The sequence below is a fragment of the Mustela nivalis genome, assembly GCF_964662115.1.
Source record: "Mustela nivalis genome assembly, chromosome: 12".
NCBI lineage: Eukaryota > Metazoa > Chordata > Mammalia > Carnivora > Mustelidae > Mustela > Mustela nivalis.
The window spans coordinates 98,551,985-98,574,008 of record NC_139031.1 but is presented as its reverse complement, the minus strand read 5'-3'; the positions used below and the strand labels follow the sequence as shown (position 1 = coordinate 98,574,008).

Genomic DNA, 22,024 nt, shown 5'->3' with positions numbered 1-22,024 from the left:
TAATTACTCATTCCACTTCCTTAAAAGATACATGTTTATTTGGATTGTCTATTTCCTTATGTAGGAATGTAGCAAAAGGTAAATGATAAAATCCCATCTACACCTACCCCCTAGAATTGCCTTTTGTTTTCTCTGTCACATGACATATATTTTTTTAAAGATTTGAGAGAGAGAGGGAGAGAATGCACACATGAGACGGGACAGGCAGGAGGGAGAGGGAGAGACTGAATCTCAAGCAGACTCCCTGCTGAGCATGAAGCCCAACATGGGGCACCATCTCATGACCCCGAGGTCATGACCTGAGTCAAAATCAAGAGTCAGACACTTAACTAGGTCACCCAGCTGCTGCTATCACATGGTATTTCTATATAATGTTGAAGTAAGCTGCTGAACTTTAACCAAAGAAAAAACATCACAAATCGACTCCCAGCATTTTCTCAAGATTGATCCCAAGCTATGTACCTATAGTTATTCTATATAAAAATGTATTTTAAAAACCTGTAACATCAAAGGAAAAGGAAATACAGAGGATTCTCTTGGACTCTACTCTTTCAAGGTTTTACCAGTCTCTGGCATTGAGAAGGCACCCTTTGGTGGGTCAGAGCTTCTCATATTTAGAAAATCCAAATGTGGATTTCTTTTTCATTCACTTCTCTGATTTGTAGCTGGTGGTCTGACCAACTATTGTGTTCTCCCACTGTTCTCCTTTTTGAGAACAGCCTCCAGGTTTCCTTTCCCTCATCCCCTTTTCCCTTCTTGTACTTGCAGCATGCTATTACTCATTCTGTTCCTTCTTCTCTCCATCACCACCAGAGGTGCTCACATTGGAGTTATGCATTTGCTTTCTCACTTCTTCATATTTAAGGGGATTGTATTCTTCCCATCTGTAGTGCAGTTTGCTACTTGTGTCCCAATATTTATTTTCGCTTTTCCCCCATAATGGTGGCTGTTTAAGCTGAGTGCAGACTGCAACATTTTCCATGCGCCTTTGAAGCGAGGTATTTCCTTCTCATTCACGCACCATGTGCCTCTCCGATTTACTGAAGTGTGTTTTCCCATAATGTCTTCATTCTTGACCTTCAGCTGAAAGCAGCCACCATTGGGACTGCTCCTTCTTTCCATGGAGTAGTCTTCAGAGACAATCATTTTCAATTATTTATATATTTTATTCTTCCAATGCTTAACTCTCTATCCAAATATTATGGTCACAGTGCTGTTTTGATTTACCAGCTACAGACATTATCCATTTATAGGCTGCAATGAAATATTTGGATTTTTAAAAAAAATTCAACTTTCACTTCTCTTATTATTTAGGCACTTTTATTGTCAGTCTAACTTATTTCTAATCATCACCTCTGTAGTTTTTTTTAATAAAGATTTTATTTATTTATTTGACAGGCAGAGATCATAAGTAGGCAGAGAGGCAGGCGGGGGTGGGGCGGAATAGGCTCCCCGCTGAGCAGAGAGCCCGATGAGGGGCTTGATCCCAGGACCCCAGGATCATGACCTGAGCTGAAGGCACAGGCTCAACCCACTGAGCTACCCAGGTGCCCCACCTCTGTAGTTTTAAATAAAATACCTGAGATTGTCGTCTTCATACGCTTGGGCTGCCATAACAAAATACCTTAGCTCTAGTCTTGTGTTGCAGTTTCTTACAAATAATTTATTTGTATCAGGATCCAAATAAAGTCATACCATGAAATGGATTTCTAAACCTCTTTGAATGTACAGTTTTCTCTCCCATCTCTTTATCTTTTTGTAAAACAAACCAGGTTGTTTATCCTGCAGCTCTATCCACAGTCTGGAATTTGCTAAAAGCATCTCCATGATACTTGTATTTCCTATAAACTAGTAAATACAGAAACTTGATAAGATTCAGATTCTTTTTTGTTGTGTTGTGAAGGTCTGCTTGAGAGGTGGTGGTGTATATCTCTATCAGAAGGTATGGAAGGTCTGCTTTGTCTCCAGATAGCCACTGATGATCATTGCCTAGAGTCATTAATTAAGGGCAAAGCAGTAACATTTACATTCTGTTGTTCCCTCCAGTGTATAATAGGGTGAACCAGTGAGAATCGTGCTTCTTTGAGTAGGATATAAAACAAGAATATGGAGCTCATGTGATTGATTTTAATGCTTTAATTTTGAGCACATCTTTCAGCTGCTGCTTTGCTGTCTCTGTCCACTGAGCTTACTAAGCTTTAGATGCTGTGCTGTCACAGTATTGCTCATAGTAATGGCTTATCTTCCTTTACTGCCTTCACCCTTCAGCAAGAATGGAAATCAGTTCCATTTTTATCCTTGACCTTGAAACATCTGATGCTACTCCCATAAATTTGGGTCTGGTTGACTCTCTGCCTTACAACTCCGTGACACTGGGCAGCTCTCCCTATCCTGAGTTGCCTCCCAGCTAGTAGAATGGGGCTCGGAAGCCTCTGCACAGACTTTTGGAAGGCCTGAATGGGATAACTGCATATAGTGATGCTTGCCAAGTGCTCCACACAGTGCCCAGCTCAATAAGTGATCGATACTATTACGGTATGTTAGAAATGAAAAGCACTCAAGTGATTAAACCCATTAAAAGATATGAGAGCCTAGAAGAAAGAATGTGAAGAATCCCAATTGCTATATCCCTTGAGTGGGCCACTGGGAACGTTACCAGTGACTCAGAATGTGCTAGTTCTAAATTAAATACCACATCTTTCTGGCAGAGCTCATCATATGTGGGGGGGTGTGTGTGTGCTGAGGCTGCAGAACCTCAGTGGGAGAAGCAGGCAGCTCGCTGAGAAGAGGTCTGGTGCTCACCACAAGCAGCAGGGAAGTGGTGCTGGAATGGGAAAAGGGTGGTAAAAGCTGCCTCACCTGGCTTACTTCTGGGGTGGTGCTACCTCAGTTGCATTATTAAAAACTTCTTCCCTTAGAGAATCATTCCTGATTTAACTGTAAAGGTGACATTGATTTTGTGAATATTTGTACTGTGTTAGCCACTTTGCTCGGATTATTTTATTCAGTCCCCCAAACACCACTGTAAAGTACTAAACGTGGCAGAGCCCAGAGAGGAACCCAGAGAGTCTGACGTTAGAGACTCTCTAGAGACTCTTGAGTATCTTAGTATCTGTAAATGCTGATGAGATACTGAATAAAATGTACCTCCATCTCCCCAAGGCACTTTAGTTTTACGACTTCTCTCCAGATGGGGAGTACAGGAATATCAGCATTCGTCTGTAAGGCTGAATACTTTTCAAAGCAGGGGAGGTAGACGGGGAGTGCTTTCAGCTGTCCTGCACGCCCATGGCAGCTCCCATGTCCTGTCCCTTCCCACCTACCCTAGCCACCTTATTGACCTTCAAGGTCTATTCTTTCAGAAATGGCTATTTGTGATGGTAAAATGATTGAGAAACGATGGTGTTTTGCAAACACTTGACTTCTTCATTTATGAAGTTCTTCAAAATTCATTTATGAGTTTTCCCATTTGACAAAAACAACAGGTTTTCCCCAGGGGACAAAAATCACAAAATTAAGATGTTAGCAAAAACAATTCAATGTAAGAAAAATTCAGAAAACCAGAGTGGCCTGGGGTGTGCAGTGTGGAAGGTGATGCCCATCCTTCACTAGTCTGTTTGAACACACAATAGTGATGCTGACAACTGAGTAAAAGGGTGTTTCAAGTCTGCTCAATCTGTGATGATTATGGTGGCTGGGCAGTGCTTAGTGTAGCTTAGGAAGAGTCCCAGGAAAATGATAGAGGTTGAAACTCTTGAGGGATCAAAAATATTGGGCCACTCCTGGCCTTTCAGGCCAGCCAGGGAACCTCAGGAGAAATGGCATGGCTGAGGGACACCCTTGGGCTCCCTCCCAAGGTCTGCTGGAGTACAGCATTCCCCTCCCCCCCAGCCCCCAGTGTCTTTCGACAAAGAGTATGAGATCAAGAGGGAGGAAATAGCCATGCCTTTGGGGAAGCCAAAGAGTGGATGGATGAGTGATAAATGACTGAGCAGAGAAAGGCTGTGGAAGGAGGAGGAGCAAAGTGAGTCCAGAACCCCCAGCAAGGAGAACAAGAGCCACCTGGCCAGTTACCCAGGCCCTGCACAAGGTTGTGGGACTGAGAGCTCCAGGGCCTCTGGGTGGCAATGAGAAGATTAAGTCTAGTTGGTTTAAACCCCCAGTCAGTTCTCCAGATGCTTCCTCCACCTACCCAATGGCATCACAGCCCTGTTCCCAACCCTAGCAAAACTGAATTTTGAAAGCTTCTTTTCTGGAAAGAGTTCTCGTCTTTGGCCCAGAGGACACTTGATCTAATTGACAGTCAGACGACCATCTGTTGAAGGTGGCCACCCAGCTCACTGTCCGTACTTCCTCCGGCCACCTGAGGGCAGTTTTTGAGTTGAGGGAGTTAAGATGGCACAGTATTAGGGGGACCCTGTGCTGGCCTCATCCCTCAAACACAGCTAGATAAATATCAAATCATTAGGAGCACCCAAGAAATCAATTTGAAGACAAGAGAACAAACTGCACAATTAGAGGGAGAAAAGAGGCCACATTGTGGAAGGAGAAGATCTAGAGATTCATGATTTGGGGAGGAAAAGGATCATGGGTGCTGCAGCAGAAAGGGAGCCTTGGATCATGGAGACAAAAAAGAGAGAGAGAAAAAAATGGAGAGAGAGAGAAAAAAAAACACAGCACACAGGGAATTGCACAAGGAAAGTACTTTTCCAGAACCACCAACTGGGAAAACAAGAGGGGCTGATTATCATGAGGTTTTACAACCAGTGGAGCTCAAAGACTGGAGTTTTAGAAGTCCCTGCCATGGCCAGTGTGGAGCCTAGCATGTGCAGCCGTCTGTGTTCCTGTGGAGGAGGGCATAGGCCTGGGAGCAGACAGCACAGTCTGTGGATCCCCAAGGTCACACTGGGAGAGATAGTTCCCCTTCTTGGAGTGCTTTTGGGAGGTGTGGCACTGTTTCTCAAGGGACAACAGAACCAGTGGGTGCCATTGCATTCATTAGCACAGGGGCAGAGACCCCTGCTGAGGGCAGCTAACCTGGAAGCCTGTGTTTTGCTGTACTTTACTCTAAACTCCAACCTCCTGTGTTGGTAGGACTACCCTTCTGCGACAAACCGGCGCCAGCCCCAGCACAGTGAGACCCTCCCCCAGAGGATCAGCATGGGTCTATGCTGCCCTGGGTCCCTAAAATCTGAATTTAGAAACTCAGCCTGTGTGCCTGAGATAAAACACAAGTGCAGATAAAGACTAGAAAGAAAGAAATAATCTACAGAAACAATGACTTTACAGGTAATACAATGGCACTAAATTCAAATCTGTCAATAATCACTCTGAATGTAAACGGGCTAAATGCTCTAATCAAAAGATACAGGGTGTCAGAATGGATTAAAAAAAAAAAGAGAGAGAGAGACCCTTCTATCTGCTGCAGCAACAATGCCTAGAACTTTGAGAAGTTCCTGGTGGGCCCAGATGGTGCCGGTGAGCAGGTACAGCTGCTGCTTTCCAACCATCTATATTGATGTCATAGCCATCTATACTGATATCATAGACCTGCTGTCCCAGGGGCCCATCTCTTCTAGGCAACCCTATTCCTGCTGCTTGGCTGTCATAGCACTGCCCTCTGGGGATTTCATCCATGATGGGTGTTTTCCTGAAATCTGCATGGAGGAACACCTGATTTCCCAGAAAATCCCTTGAGATGGCAGCTTCTTGTCCATCCCAGCAAATCCCCTCCCCAAACCAAGTCTCCTCACTAAAAAAATGTCAGTTGTCAGCCTAAAAAACAAAAACAACAGCAACAACAAAAAAAAGGCAGGGGGAGGAAAAGAAAACCAACAAGAAAACAAGGGCTTTGAATGACCCAACTGACCCAGATGGACTTAACAGATACATTCAGAGCATTTCATCCTAAAGCGGCAGAACATACATTCTTTTTCAGCACACATGGGACAATCTCTAGAAAAGATCACACACTGGGTCACAAGTCAGCCCTCAACAAGTACGAAAAGACTGAGATCAAACCATGCGTATTTTTGAATCACAATGCTATGAAACTTGAAGTCAATGAAAAGAAAAAATTTGGAAAGGCCACAAATACATGGAGGTTAAAGAACATTCTACTAAAGAATGATCGGGTTAACCAGGAAATAAAGAAGAAATAAAAAAAAAATACATGAATGCAAATGAAAACATAAACACAAATGTCCAAAACCTTTGGGAGGTAGCAAAAGCAGTCCTAAGAGGGAAGTATATAGCAGTACAGGCTTACCTCAAGAAGCAAGAGAAGTTTCAAATACACAGTCTAACCTTACACCTAAAGGAACTAGAAGAGGAACAGCAAATGAAGCCTAAAGCCAGCACAAGAAGGGAAATAATAAAGATTAGAGCAGAAATATACATAGAAATAAAAAAGAGAACAGATCAATGAAACTAGGAGCTGGTACTTTGAAAGAATTAATACAATTGACAAACCCTGAGCCAGCCTTAACAAAAAGAAAAGAGAAAGGATCCAAATTCTTAAAATCAGAAATGAAAGAAGAGAGATCACACCCAACACCACAGAAATACAAACAATTGTAAGAGAATATTATGAAAAATTATATGCCAAGCGACTGGGCAATCTGGAAGAAATGGATAAATTCCTAGTACATATAAACTACCAAAACTGAAACAGAAAGAAATAGAAAATTTTAACAAACATAACCAACAAAGAAATTGAATCAGTAATCAAAATCTCCCAACAAAACCCTGGGAAGTTTTTTGCAGCATATAATCAGTGAACCCTAAAATATGAAAGGTGAAAACTGAAGCCAACAAATGCAAAAAAGCAACTCAGATAAACTAAAAAAGCAAACTGAACATGGCTGAAGAAAAACTCCCAGCCCAGTGACTGTTCTCACCTGTGCTCATGAGCTTGTGGTCATGTACTGGCGTACTTGCAGGTCCACTGAATCTGGACCCCAGTAGCCAGGGGGAGGAGAAGAAGTGCGTTTTTTTGAAAATGGGGTCACTAGATCAGCAGCATTGCTGTCAACCTGGGACTTATCAGGAAAAAAATTCTCCAGCCCAACCCCAGACCTAGGGAATTCGACACTAGCCCAGGGATCTGTGTTTTAACCAATCCTTCAAGTGTTTTCTGAGTGTGTTGAAATTTGGGAACCACTCCTTCCACTCGCCTAGGCAATACTCACTTGCTCTTCTCTCTTCAAATCCCAACACTGATGTCTCCTTCATCTTCACTCAGAAGTGAAGTTTCCTACTTCAACTGAGAAGACCAAAGAAATCAGAAGAGAACTCCCACAGCTCCCACCACCTCCCACCCACCCACCAGCATCTGTGCCGTCTGCTGACCACAGCACAGTGGCCAGGCTCCTGTCCACAGCTTACCTGCACTCAGGCACTGGCTTCCACCTCCTCTCTTTCTGAAGGACATCACTCCAGCACTGCCCCTTGTACAATGTCACTTTTTCTTTTTTAACTGGCCCATTGGTTCACACCCATTAATTTTCAAGCATGTTATTATTTTTCTGAACTGAAAAAGTCTTTTCTTGATCTTATTTCTTTGACCAGCTATAGTCCCATTTCTTTGCTTTTACAACAAAACTTTATGTATTTAAACTTTGAGAGAGAGAGAGAGAGAGAGCGCACAATTAGTGGGGAGTAGCAGACTCCCCATTGAACAGGGAGCCCAAGGCAGGTCTCCGATTGATCCCAGGGCTCTGGGATCGTGACCTGAGCCGAAGGCAGACTCCTAACCGACTGAGCCCCCCAGGCGCCCCTCTTCTCCTAACTTCTTAATACTGGTGTGGCCCAAGGCTCTTTGACCTCTTATTCTCTTCCCTGTTCTCTTTATCCTCACTTCCTGGGTGAACTCATCCAAGCCTATGGCTTTCAATAACACTGATATGATTCCAAAGTGACAGGTGCATCCCAGATTTCTGTCTTAAAACTCCAGACTTTTCATGTTTGGCATCTCAAACTCAATATGCTCAAAATTGAGTCCTCATCTTCCTGCCTTCATATCTCAGCCTCTGGTTACTGGGGACAAACACTTTGGAGTGGTCTTCGTCTACTGTTTTCTACTCTGGACCAGATTATAGGGAATTCTATAGACCCTAGCTTCAAGATACATCTAGATTCTGACCACTTCTCACCAACCCTGCTGCTTCCAACTATAACAGGGTAAGCTACCACCACCATTTCTTTCTTGGACTAGCTTTCTGATTTCCCTGCTAATCCCCTGCATTCTCCCACATGATCCCTTTAAAACATAGAACAGATAATATCCTTCCTTTGCTTAAGACTTTCCAGTGGCTCTCTACATCCCCGAGAGTGAGAGACAAGTTCCTGAGAACTACCTTCCAGGCCTAGTCTTCCTCTGTCTTCTATCACTCTCCTCCTCATTCACTCCGCTCCAACCAGGGTTTCTTTCTTTTCCATGAACGTAAGTCGCATGCTTCCACCCCACGGCCTTTTCACTGGTCTGCCTTCTGTCTGGGTGCTCTTCCGCATTCATCTGGCCAATCTCTCCACTTTCTTCATGTCTTGGCTCAGATGTCACAGTCTCTCGTCTCTCCACCACCATCAGTCCCTTTTATTCTGCTTTATCTCTTCTCCATATTATTACCTTAACATAAAACAACTTGCTTATTTATGTTCACTGTTTCTCTCTTCCTGCTATACTGCAAACCCTACAAGGTAAGCATCTTTGCTTTGTTCGCTGATGGATTCCAGGGGCCTAGAATAGTGTGACTGGTCTTGAATGAGCTCTTATTGACTACTTGTTGAGTAAGTTAACATCCTCCAAGAGAAAAGATACTGCAGCCAAGAAAAGAGAAGACAATAGACATAAAAGGTCTCTAAGAACAAGACAAACCCCTGGACATAAGGAAAGGAAACACTCAATAGAAGGAAGGACTGGAAAATAGAGTTGAAATCTCTTGGAAAGTAAAGCAAAAAGACAAGGGGATGTGAAAAGGGAAAAAACAAGGTCCATCATGGGGATTTAACACCCAAATAACAGGTGTTCAAGAAAAAGACAAGGAAATCAAAGGGGAAAAAACATTAAGAAGTTAAGAAAAGTCCTGGAATTGAAAGACACAAGTTTCCAGCGAAGCTGGAAGGACTTACCAAGAGTCCAGGACTGGCTCATTGTCATATAGAGAAGAAATCTGTAGCTTGCGAAATAATTACATGCAAAAATCACACATAAAGAAACAAGGATCACAATGGCTATGAATTTCTCAGAGGCTGCATTGGAAGCTAGAAGACAGTGCAGCAATGCCTTGAAATTTCACCAGTGATTTCCAGTCCAGAATTCTATAAACCATCTGTGACTTCTGTGCCAGAGAAGAACCAAAGCATCTTTCAGGCATGCACGGTCTCAGAACATTTAGTGCAGGTGCCAAGAGGGAGTGGGGTCCTCCTTCCCACTACTGGAGAGACTCAGGGCTCCTTGAAGCCAGAAAAGCAGGACCTGTTCTTTATCCCCCTTTTAGTTCCCAACAGCTGATATAGCATTTGATAACTTCAAGAAATGGTTTGAAAAGCCAGTCTCCCCCAGGTTTTAATTTGTACTTTCTGTAGGGGGCACCTAGGGGAAGGGGCATTGGGTGCAAGTCAGAGTATGACCATTGGGTGCAAAATGGTGTGGGTCTGTTGGAAACCTACCTGTCCTCCATTCTAGTGCTAATCCTGGGCAAGGTTGTCAGCTTTCTCACTTGTAAAACAGGCGTAACAGTGCCTGCCTCCAGCAGCCTTGTCACCATTTGTCACCATTAAGGACAGTGAGTGCAGTGAGATGCTCTTACCATCATTGTCCAGCTTTCACGGAGCCTTGAGATAAAAAAACAGAATGCATGTGTAGACACCGTCCGTTACTGTTCAGCTGAATTATTCAGTAAATTGTGATGTGGGCCATTGCCACATGTGTAAGTTGAAGAGTGAAATCTTCAGAACGGTGACCAATACTCCTAGCCAACCCCACTGTCACATGCAGACAGAGGTTGGAACAAACGAAGAGCCCACAAGTCGTCATCGTAAAACTGTCTTTACTAACAAAACCAAAGAACCCCACACACGTTTTGTGGCCATCACCTTTTTTTCTTTCAAATTTTAAAATGGTATTGTGCATACACATAGTTTTTAAATTTAGACACATCTTGGAGATCACAAACAAATCAAGAGATCACTGGGAGATGTTCTGAGATCTGAATTCAAACACGTAGAACCGCTGAACTGACTTCTGGAAGTCCTCTGTTCCTCAAAGTGGGTGCGCTTCCGCCTCTGCCTTCAGGGACTGATCCGGCATCTGTCCCTTCGGCAGCAGCTACGTGACAGATGCCAGGAAGGGGGACGATGCAGTCCGAGAACTGCACAGCTGTTACCACCCGGTGGGTAAGCAGGAAGGTGTCAAACCAGCTGACTAAAGAAGGAAAACCCATAAATAAAAGCTCCATTTATTCCATAAATATTTTGTCTTTCCCTCAGTACACCAGTTGGAAAGAAGCCTAACACTGACTTCTCATACGTGGGGAGATGCCCGGGGAAGTGAGTCCCCCTCGCTGTTTCCGGTCTGGAGACACGTGCCCCGAATCAGGGCTTCCACGTGTACCCCCTCGCTGAGGCAGGACGGGCTGCAGGTGTCTGGGGGCATCCCAATTGCAGTCCCACTGGCTTCCCCTGAAGAATTAAGTTTGGGCAAAAGCTTTTAGCCGAAGCCTCGAGGCAGGCAAGACCTCCTGAGCTCCCAGGTGTGGTTTGGAGGAGGTGGGTGGGGAGGGAGCGAGCAGGGCTGCTGGGCTCCGCTGTGTCATCAGGGGAGCTCTCCTGCCAAACCGTCTCCCTCAACGGGTTCAGGACCGCAGAGTCTGACTAGGAATGGGGCGCTTGGCCCCCGGAGAAGCACTGGGCGGGCCGGGGAAGTTGGTTACACTATAACCATGAGAATTTATACCCCGGGAAGCCATCAACCTAACTTGAGAGAGGATGGTCACGACTTAGGAACAATGTCTGCAATGAAGGGATCCATGAGGCTTCATTTAGAAAATGAAGGTCACAAGCTAGGAGGCCGCAGCCCTGCAAATACAGGGTCAGCAACATCCTACGAAGAAGATTTGTCTTCCACGTTGATATTCTTGCTCCTTTATGAAAGGAGAGGGAACCAGGGCTGATGAGTGATTAGACAGACCCTTACAGGCAAGGAGCAGACCAGCGAAGAAGCCTGTCTAGGCTTTTATGACCCGTGCCCTAGCTCCCAAGAGGACAAGTACATGGAAAGTCCTAGGCCACTGGTATAGTGATGACAAAACTCTTCTAAAAACTGAAATCCAAAAGAATTATTGAGAATATGCTAATCAAAATTAATGCCTTTTTTTTTTTTAGATAAAACAGGTCAGACAGATAATACCACAATTTTCTTGGTTAGATTATGTTTCCCATATGTATAAATGCAGACTAGTCCCTTTTCACTTAATATATTTCATCAAATGTGAGATTTCAAAAGTAGGCCAAAAAATGACTGTATTCCTCCCAAATTTATACTGCAGTAACTTACCAAATTTTGAAGTAAGCTTAATTGCAAGGACAAGGGAACAGATGAGTATCTGCTTATCACCACCTGGAACTGTATCCACTGAACTTATAATAGGTTACCATGTTGTCGTCTGTTTTAATAATGTAAACCAAATCTACAACTGCCAGTGCTTAGTCACTCCTACTTGATTTACATTATGCTCATGAAAAGGCTTCCCTTGACTGTTTTGTGGGATCACGACGTCCACTGGCCAGGGCACAGGCCGTTTTGGATGGGGTTGAAAGGAGCCTCTGAACGCCACAGGTGGCCGGAGCTTCTACTGAGAACAGGGAGCCCCAGTAGAGCTGCCATGCATGCCCTCTGGCTTCTTAAAAACACTAAGGGTGAACACAGAACACAAAGGGGGAGCATTCAGCTAGTTTGTGCAAAGGTGCAACCCCCACCCCCCCATCTGTCCTGTTAATTTCAGTCTTCGGACCAGTCTCCCCTCATGCTTGTCTGAAAGGTACTCACAGAAAGTGCTGACAAAGTATCACTAGGATATCACCTCAGAGAAACTTCCTGATCTGTAAGAGGGACACCATCTGACCATTCCTGCTTGTCAACACAGAGGACACCTCCCTTGAAATACTATGTACAGAGAAGTGGCTGCCACTGTCCTCTCGTGCGCGGTCGGCTCCTGTCTGGAGCAACTTAACCTACACATAACACACACCAAGAAACATGCAAGTGCTACAGAAGGCCGGATGTGAAGAATTCGTATTTTACACGGGGAGGGGAACACTGTTACAAAACGCTGATGGGATGGTTTCTGTCATTCATGCTCTAACTTGAGGGTCTCTGCAACAAAGGGGGCCTGTGAAGGTGTTTGCTTCTCTCTCTCTCTCCTTTTTTTGCCTTCTTCAGGATTCATAGTTGGTTCCGTGGCAGGCACTAAGCAATCTGGCTTTTGGTCCAAACAGGTGTCTTAGTAGTCTCTCTACATCTTTGTGTTCCTCTGCGAAGGGGCAAGTTCAAATGCCGGAAACCGGGAGGTCTCTGGTGCCAGGATGTCGGAGAGGAAGTGAATCGCGCCGGCCATGCCTGCAAAGTACAATGTGGGTCCCTTTATTAGAGGCCATTAGGGAGTGTCTGAAACCAAGTGAACTTTAATCATTTCCTTTACCAGGTGCTATCGGGATGATGGAAAAGGTGCCGAGGACTTTATCAATGACTTAATAAAAAAAAAATACAAAACAAACAAACAAAGAAATCCTTACATTAGCACCCAGCAGATAATACCAGTTTTCTTCCTTTTTTTGTTTTTTTTTTTTTTAAATTTGGGTTCTGGGCTTTAATCTCATATCTTGAAACTTTAAGATGATCTCACGGAATGGCTTCCTACAAAGCTACGATGCTGCTATTGTGCTATTTCAACTATAAAACTTCCTCTCTCAGAGCTTTATTCTTCCAAACAAAAGGTTGCATTTTTTTTTAATCTCCTTTAAATTTTAGGAATGACACTTTAATTTTTAAAACTTTAAATTTTAACATTAGCTTCGGGTGTACCACTGAGGGAGTCAATACTTCTATACATGATTCTGCGCTCATCCTGGGTCCTCTTCATCCCCTTCCCCTGTCCAGCCCCCGCCCGCCCACCTCCCCTCTGGTAACCTTCAGTTTCTTCTCTGTAGTTAAGAGTGTTTCTTGGTTTGTCTTTTTTTCCCTTTGTTTTGTGTCTTAAATTCCACATATGAGTATATCATAGGGTATCTTTCTCTGATGGATTTGGTTTGCTTTGGGAAGTGGAACATTTGACCTTCTCCATCTATGGCATTATGGCAAGATTTCATTTTTTAAAAATATTTTATTTATTTGACACACACAGAGAGAGGTCACAAGTAGGCAGAGAGGCAGGCAGAGAAAGAGGGAGAAGTAGGCTCCCTGCTGAGCAGGGAGCCGGACACGGGACTTGATCCCAGGACCCTGAGACCATGTCCTGACCTGAAGGCAGAGGTTTAACCCACTGAGCCACCCAGGTGCCCCAATTTCCTTCTTTTTTTGGTGGTTAAATAAATATTCCATTATTCTCTCTCTCTCTCAAACACACACACACACACACACACACACACACACAAATGCCACTTGAAAATGAACTTTGTTTTCGGGCGCTTGGGTGGCTCAGTGGGTTAATCATCTGACTTCAGCTCAGGTCATAATCTCAGGGTCCTGGAATGGAGCCCCATGTCAAGCTCTGTGCTCAGGGGAGAGTCTTCTTGTCTCTGCCCCTCCTCCTGCTCCTGCTGCTCTTTCAAATAAATAAAATCTTTAAAAATATATATATAAAACGAACTTTGTTTTCATCAAAATCACTGCAAATCATTGTGGTCTGCACCAAGATCGAGTTTTAAATTGATCTACAGGAAGGTGGGCAAGGTAGTCTGCTAGCTGGCTGGCCCCAGCCTCTAGGCCCCTTTTTAACTATTAAACAGGGGCACCTGGGTGGCTTAGTGGGTTAAGCCGCTGCCTTCAGCTCAGGTCATGATCCCAGAGTCCTGGGATTGAGCCCCCCATGAGGCTCTCTGCTTATCGGGAGCCTGCTTCCTCCTCTCTCTCTGCCTGCCTCTCTGCCTGCTTGTGATCTCTGTCTGTCAAATAAATAAATAAAATCTTTTAAAAAAATAAACTATTAAACAAACTGAACTTAAGTTTTAAAACTACCCCTGCCCAAATCTCTACTCCAAGGTTTTACTGGAGAATTCTACCAAACATTTAACACCAATTAATATATTTTATCTGTCCCAGAAAACAGAAGAGCAAAGGACAGTTCTCAATACCATTTATTAGGTTGGTATTACTTTGATACCAAAGCAGACAAAGAGAGTATAACAAGGGAAAACTCTAGGCCAAATTCCTCATGAATATAGATGCAAAAGTCCTCAGCAAAATATTAGCAAATGCAACTCTTCAATCAGAACATTTCCTCCCTTATTGGATCTTTGTTTATAGCTTTCCTTTTGATGTAAAATTCATAGCAACAAAACACACAAGTCCTCAGTGGACTCCTCTGAGTTCCAACAAATGCATACACCCGTGTAAACCAAACTCCTATCAAGAGATAGGGCACCCTTCCATCACCTGCCCTGGAAGTTCCAGTCTGTCCCTCTCTTGCCCTCGAGGCCGCCATCGCCAGCACGGATTAGCTTGGCCTGTTTCAGAATGTCCTTTGAAAGGAATCCCATAGCATACAGCCTATTCTGTGTGGCTTCTTTCCTCGATGATTTTGCAATTCATTCATATTTTGTGTGTGTCATACGCTGTTTTCCTACATTTTCGTTGTTCTCAGACTAAACCTGTAAGTTTTTGTTTGAAGAAAGGGTTCCAGTAGCCCAAGAAATCTGAAACTCACTGATTTATTAGAACCCAATAGGAAAAGATGATGACCAATGACTCCCTAGAGTGGTCCATGCTGGAATGACCTTTGTTTTCTTGTTTGGTGTGGTGGGGCAGCAGACTCACTGAGTCATAGCACCTGGGCCGGGGAAAGCTCCAGAAGGGGTTACAGGTGTCAGTGACTCTTTCGGCCTAGTCACCTCCACGAAGACACTAGAACTACTCTCCACACACCCCACAAGGATCTACTTTGACCCAACTGCCGGCACTTGTGAGGCACCGGGAGCAGATGAGTCTAACTTCCCAGCCTTTGGGAAGTGTACATTTGACCTAGTCGGGCTTTGGAGCTGCTGTTAATAAACTTGAATAAACTCCACTGAGAGTTTGGATATTAACTCTGTTAAAGCTGATGCAAAAATGCTGCATTTTTATGATGCAAAAGACTGAAAATTTTTTCTGAGAATTATTTTTTCATTATGATGGCTTTGAATATTAAAAGGATATTATTCTGCATAAGACAATAGCAAGTGCTCTGTTTTCTGCTTTTTTTTTTTTTCTAATATATGATTAAAAAATATAACCAAGAGCAGAAACAGAATAGGGCCAACCACCAGACAATTCAGACACCAGAAGGGAAACAGAGGGGCACTAGCTTTACACACATCAACGTGACACACACCAGCTTCACAGAGCAGGTGAAATAGAAACACAAACTACTGAAACTTACCAGATATGAAACTGATAACTTGATATTATTGACACTGTTGATAAATTGATAAACTATTAAACAAACTGAACTTATAGTTTTAAAACTATCCCCTGCCCAAATCTCTACTCCAAGGTTTCACTGGAGAATTCTACCAAACACTTAACACCAATTAATATATTATCTGTCCCAGAAAACAGAAGAGCAAAGGATACTGTTTATTGGGTCGATATTACTTCAATACCAAAAGCAGACAAAGATAGTAAAACAAGGGAAAACTCTAGGCCAAATTCCTTATGAATACAGATGCAAAAGTCCTCAGCAAAATATTAGCAAATACACTTCAGCAATATGTAAGACCAAGTGAGGTTTACCCCAGAGATGCAAGGCTGGTTTAAAATTTGAAAATCAACCAATGTAATCCATAATATATTAATAAATTTAAAAGAAAAAAAAACACATTATGTTAACTGATGCAGAAAAAAGCATTTGACAAAATGCAACACCATCTATTGTTTGGTTTTTAAAAAAATATTCAATCATTTATTCCTTCTGAAGTTTACTTCAGAGTTAGTTTAAAATGTAGCCCTAAAGTAATTAAAAGTCATCAACAATTTATGCTAATACCATTTAGCCTTTGCCCTTTGATCTCTGTGGCTGGCATTACAAATTATCTAATTCTCTCTTTCTCACACACACACACACACACACACACACACACACACACACATAGAATACAAATACAAAAAATATATGAGTCCTCTCCGTAGGGTTTCTATTTTGTTTTCCTGAATTATATTCTACACATGGTGCTTTGCAACAGACTTACTGTGTTTGTTCATTTCCTGTCTTTGCTTGTTTTTCAGAACTTTCTTCCCTATGCTATCATTTTTCCAACTACTAATACTTTCACATTACTAAGATCAATTATTTATACTTTTTTATATACCTGAAATAGTTAAACACATTTAAGTAACCAGTTTCCTGTGAATAGATCAGTTTTATATACACACTGTTACAGACAATATGTAGAGGAGTAAACTTATTTCTTCTATTACTGAGCAGCAAACATTCTATCTTGTGTGCACATATTTTCCACCAAAGATTGAGAAATATCTGAAGGACACTCATGGGTACATGAATTAGGTAAGGCAGAGAGACTCCATACAACTTTCAGCAATAAACTACATTGTTCACAGTTATTTCATGGCTGTGGAGTTATTACTCGAGTTAGGAGCCAATGTAATAGAGCCAGTGCAGAGAGAGGCAGAAGCACCAAACTCACTCACCCAAGTATTTAAACCTGGCGTTTCCTGCTCGCTCTTACCTTCGAAGAGAGAATAGGGCCGGTCGGGAATGCGGCACCCGTGTGCTCCATAGTCTAGACACCACTCGGCAAACTACGAGGAAACATATTTAAGAGCAGAGATTTCACTCGGTGAAAAGGCAGCAAGTAAGACACCGCATGAATTCACCAAGAACTCAAGGAAGAGGATTCTCAGGCAACAGAGAGCAGTCAACATGGCCCAGCTTGACCAGGGGTACGGTGGGGGGGGCGGGGCAGGAGAAACAGGGAGACCACAGAGTTGCAAGAAATGGGCTAAGAGAAGGGGAGAAGCCATATTTTTTTGATTCTGCGCAGGCTCCGGAGTATTCAAAAGCTGTCTGAGTAAAGGTTCCTTACTTTGCAAGCTCGGTAGAGGTACTTTTTATCCTGTGTGACATGGTACAGGGACAGGAACGAGTAGCCATTGCCGGCGGTCCCATGGCAGATCCCATAGCCCTTCCGAAGCAAACCTCGCTGCCAGATGACGTCACTGCACTCCATGGCGTCCTTCAAGTACTTCTCCTCCTTAAAGACCTGGGCCATGAAAAGGCAAAGCGGTGTTGAAAAGATGTTTCTAGTTTCCCGTTCTGCTTAGTCAATGACACGTTAGGAAACGTGACACGGCTCTGGGGGTAGAGCAAAAGCCACCAGCAACGCCGTGTACCGAGCCTCACCATCTTAATCCACCCAAAGTCTCCTCCCCTTGTCCTCCTGGTTCATGGTTTTGCAGAAGTAAAATGAGTGGTTTGGACGGAAAGAGACAAATGAGCTCAGCGAGGACAAAAGCCCAGTGAGAGGAAGCTGTTTGTGCCTCCTCCAATTCCCTTTTACATTTTCTTCTCTTTCTCCCCACATTTCATTTATTTTGTTTCTCTAGTCCTGCCCTCAGAACCTGTCCGCATCTCCCCCTGCTTAGCTCAGTCCATGCGCGCGTAAATGAATTAGAGGCAAAAGCGTCATCAGAGACGCTCTCCTTGGGGGGAGCAAACAGGATTCATCTACCTGCGACTGATTAGCAGCGACCTCAAAAAAAACAAGATGAACAACGGGAATCCCTGTCTGCAGAGGGTCAAAGGGGAAGGAGAGAGACATTTGCATTTCACTTACTTTCCTCATGTGGGATCTATTTACCAGGGTCAGAAGTGAGACTCTGACTCCTGAGAGCAGCTGAGTGTGAGCTCTGGGGTCACACTGCCCTGCGTCAGAATCTCAGCTCTGTCACCTTTTTAACTGTGTGGCCCGGCCCTGGACAAGTCGCTCAACCTCTTATGTCTCAGTTTTCCCAGCTATGCAAGGATACAAGGTCTTCATCTCAGTGGCTTGTTATGAGTATTAATGACACCAAATCAATCAAATGGGGGAAAAGAAAAGTCTTTTCAATAAACAATGTAGGGACATTCAGACATCCTGATGCTTAAAAAAAAGACTCTTCTTCTGTCACATATACAAACCTAATATGTGAAATATACATGTAATATATAAAACTCAAGATAGCTCATAGTTCCAAATCTTAATCCGTGCAGGCAGGGAAGAATGCTATCTGTATAATCTGTGGCTAAGTAAAATCGGTGACCATTAAAAAAGTGAAAACTGGGGCGCCTGGGTGGCTCAGTGGGTTAAAGCCTCTGCCTTCGGCTCAGGTCATGATCCCAGAGTCCTGGGATCGAACCTCGCATTGGGGGGGGTTCTCTGCTCAGTGGGGAGCCTGCTTCCCTTTCTCCCTCTCTGCCTGCCTCTCTGCCTACCTGTGATCTCTGTCTGTCAAATAAATAAATAAAATATTAAAAAAAAAAAAGGCGAAAACTCACTGAAGTGGGGTCAGGAGGTTAGAAGGAAAACCTGCTCAATTCCAGGAAGACTTGTCAGTTACAGATCCCAGCAGAAAAGGAAACAGGAAAGAGGAAAGAATCATCAATTTTAGGCCCCAACAGGAGATCACGGTGTCTCCTACAAGGAATCGGCTAGCCCTGCAACTCAGCCAATGAGAAACCGCCATGACCCTGAACTCCTGCTTTTGTCCAGTGGACTTACATTCGAAACAATCTCTCCCCCCCTTCCTTCTCCTTCTCCATAAAATAATGTTCATCTCCTTTGTTTGTTGGACTTGCCTATGGTTCTGTTATAGCTTGCATGTCCCAAAATGTAATTCTCCACTATTCTTGAATAGGCTCATTTTGCTGGTAAAATAACTGACTTTTATTTTTTAGGTTAACAATTTCTTAGACAAGATACAGAAAGAAATTATCATAAAAAACTTGAAAACACATAAGACTTTATCAAAATTAAAAACTCTATTCATCAAAAGATACCACAAACATTATGATCAGGAAACTACAAAATTATTTCTAAAACATCTATCTGACAAGGACTTGTAACCAGAACATATGAAGAATCCTTACAATTCAATTACAAGATAAAAGAAAGAATAAAACAATGTGGATAAAAGGAATGAACAGACATTCAACAAAGGAAGATATATAAATGAGCCAGGAACACAGGCAAAATTGCTATCTATTAAAAACTACAGTGGGGGCACCTGGGTGGCTCAGTGGGTTAAGCGTCTGCCTTCAGCTCAGGTCATGATCTCAGGGTCCTGGGATCAAGCCCTGCATCTGGTTCCCAGCTTAGTGGGGAGCCTGTTTCCCCCTCTCCGACTCTCCTGTTTGTGTTCCTTCTCTCTCTGTCTCTGTCTCTCTCTCTGTCAAATAAATAAATAAAATCTTAAAAAAAACCCCAAAACTACAATGAAATATCCGCCAGAATGTAAATAAAAAGCCTTTCAATACCAAGTGTTGCCAAATATGTGAACTCTCTTACGTTGTCGATGGAACGTAAAAGGAACAACACCCTTTGTGAAAAGGTCTAGCAGTTTCTTACAGTTACTCTGATCCAGCGATTCAACTCCTAGTATTGGCCCCAAAGGAATGAAAACGCGCATCTACAAAAAGGCCCGTACAAGAATGTTCATAGCAGCTTATGCGTAAAAGAGTAAAAAACTAGAAACAACTGGAAAACAAACGGATGAAGTGTGGTAGATTGATGTAAGTGATGCTTAAACTTAGGAAGGTCTCCCAATCTTGAGGAAGAAGGAAAGAAAGTGCAATTTGAAGGGATCTCCAGCTGATTCTGACGGGCATCCCAAGATAGTCCATGTTTCAAAATAATCAACTTGCAAATGAGCTTCTGGAACACTGTTTACATGAAAGCATGTTTGATGTAAGCTCAGCAGCCGGCCATCAGAGAGCACTTCTAATACGGCTCTGATGTGGGGTTTCCAGCAGAGGGACGTAGGTAGGAGTGGGGAAGGCAGGATGGTTTCATACTTCACAGAATCAAGAGTATATTATCTCACTGTGGTATGACTTACATGGTTTTCCTGGGCAGCATATTCGTAAATACCTTTCCAAGTACAATTTCATTGGACCAATGTTAGCATTTGTTGATAGTGGCTGAATCCACACAAATGCTAACACCGGAGGGCCCATCTGTATAGTTCGAAGGTAGAATTTGTTACCAACACCTGTAATCTATTGTCAGATAATCAAGAACTACTCAGCAAAGCAGCTTCTAGCTATAGGGTCCAGAAATGTAAGCTGCTAGAAAATCATCTGCAATTCCTATAATTCCTAATATAGCATAGGATATTATTAAAACCCTGACATTTTTCAAGGATCATCTAGAATACTCCATAATTTCAAATTAACAATATGTGTTCATACAAAGTAGAGGACACCCAACTATGCACATGATCAGCATTTCTGGGAAGGGAAAACAAATTAAGTGAAACTAGATTCAGTTTATAGTTTTATCTGTGAAGGATATTAATATTTTTTTCAAATACTTGAAAACCTTGTGATTCGGTAAGCATTCTTGAAGAACTTATGGGTTCACATGCCAGCAAGAGAAAATAGTGAAAACTTATATAAAATGTAAGCACTTCCTAATTCTGAGACTGCTTTAGTGAATGCAGATGCTCTGAATCTGAGTTAACAATAACGCGAGAGAAAAGGGAGCCTCGAGCTGATTTTCTTCTCGCCTACCTCGTGTTTGAGAGTCTTGATGGAAATGGACAAAATCAAGTTTTAGTGACTGAGTATGGGATATTCATGTCTCTGCTCTACGCTTAAGAGAAGAGAGAACTTTCTGTTTCAGAGTAAGCAAGGCAGGGCCAGACATTCAAATGATACTCTGAGCCGAAGCCAGACAGGAAGCAGGGGCTCTGGGACATCTGTGGCATTGCTCCCCATCTGACCAGCAATGCTAGAAGCAGATGGCAGGGACAGGCAACAGCACCAGGAGAAATGGGCCTTCTCAGGACGATGGCCCCGCTGGATGTCGGGGCTCCTAATTACCTGCTTACCACTGGCTCGGGTGGGGACAGGGGAGGTCCCCAGAAGCAAAAGGTTCCACTTTCATCAAAGTCATACATCTGTTTTGGATATCAAAGAGTCCTTGTTTGTTCACAATACACTCATTAGGGTTGGACAATTCTAAAACGGCAGATCTATCTCTGTGTCACTGAAGTTGCAACAGTCTCTCTAAAGCTCTAAAAAATGGGAGGCAATGATTTGAACAGAATTTTGTTTTAATTTAAAGACTGAGGTTGTGTTAAGATGAATCATTAAGTTCTTATTTCCAAAGAGTATATTTCACTGCACTTTTTAAAATCATAACTTTCTGAGTTATTTTCTTAAATGCTCATACCTGACTTTTATATTTGAATATTTTAGGTATTACTGTTGTAGGAAGACTAAAAAATTCAGAAAAATTAGCCAATATCATGAACGATTCCCACAATTTTTCTGAATTATTATGGTTAGCCACTAAGGGAAAATAAAATTGATTCGGGGACTAATTCTTTTGTTATTTCTAGGTAGAAATATGAATTTTGCTTCACTGATTCTATTAAAACTAAAGAGTTTAGGGGCACCTGGGTGGCTCAGTGGGTTAAGCCTCTGCCTTCAGCTCAGGTCATGGTCTCAGAGTCCTGGGATTGAGTCCCACATCGGGCTCTGCTCAGTGGGGAACCTGCTTCCTCCTCTCTCTCTCTCTCTGCCTGCCTCTCTGACTACTTGTGATCTGTCAA

At 43.0% G+C, this 22,024-nt stretch overlaps 1 protein-coding gene across 1 annotated transcript in view; it reads right to left on the bottom strand.

The window, feature by feature from the left end:
* Positions 1 to 10,032: 10,032 nt before the first annotated feature.
* LANCL2 (LanC like glutathione S-transferase 2) overlaps positions 10,033 to 22,024 on the bottom strand; it is a 52,439-nt gene continuing 40,447 nt past the window's right edge. The window contains exons 7-9 of the mRNA XM_082691737.1: positions 17,296 to 17,472; positions 16,939 to 17,011; positions 10,033 to 12,616 (exon numbers count right to left, since the gene is read on the bottom strand). Coding sequence (XP_082547863.1) covers positions 12,513 to 12,616; positions 16,939 to 17,011; positions 17,296 to 17,472 — 354 coding nt within the window. The 3' untranslated portion in view covers positions 10,033 to 12,512. The remainder of the gene's footprint in view (positions 12,617 to 16,938; positions 17,012 to 17,295; positions 17,473 to 22,024) is intronic.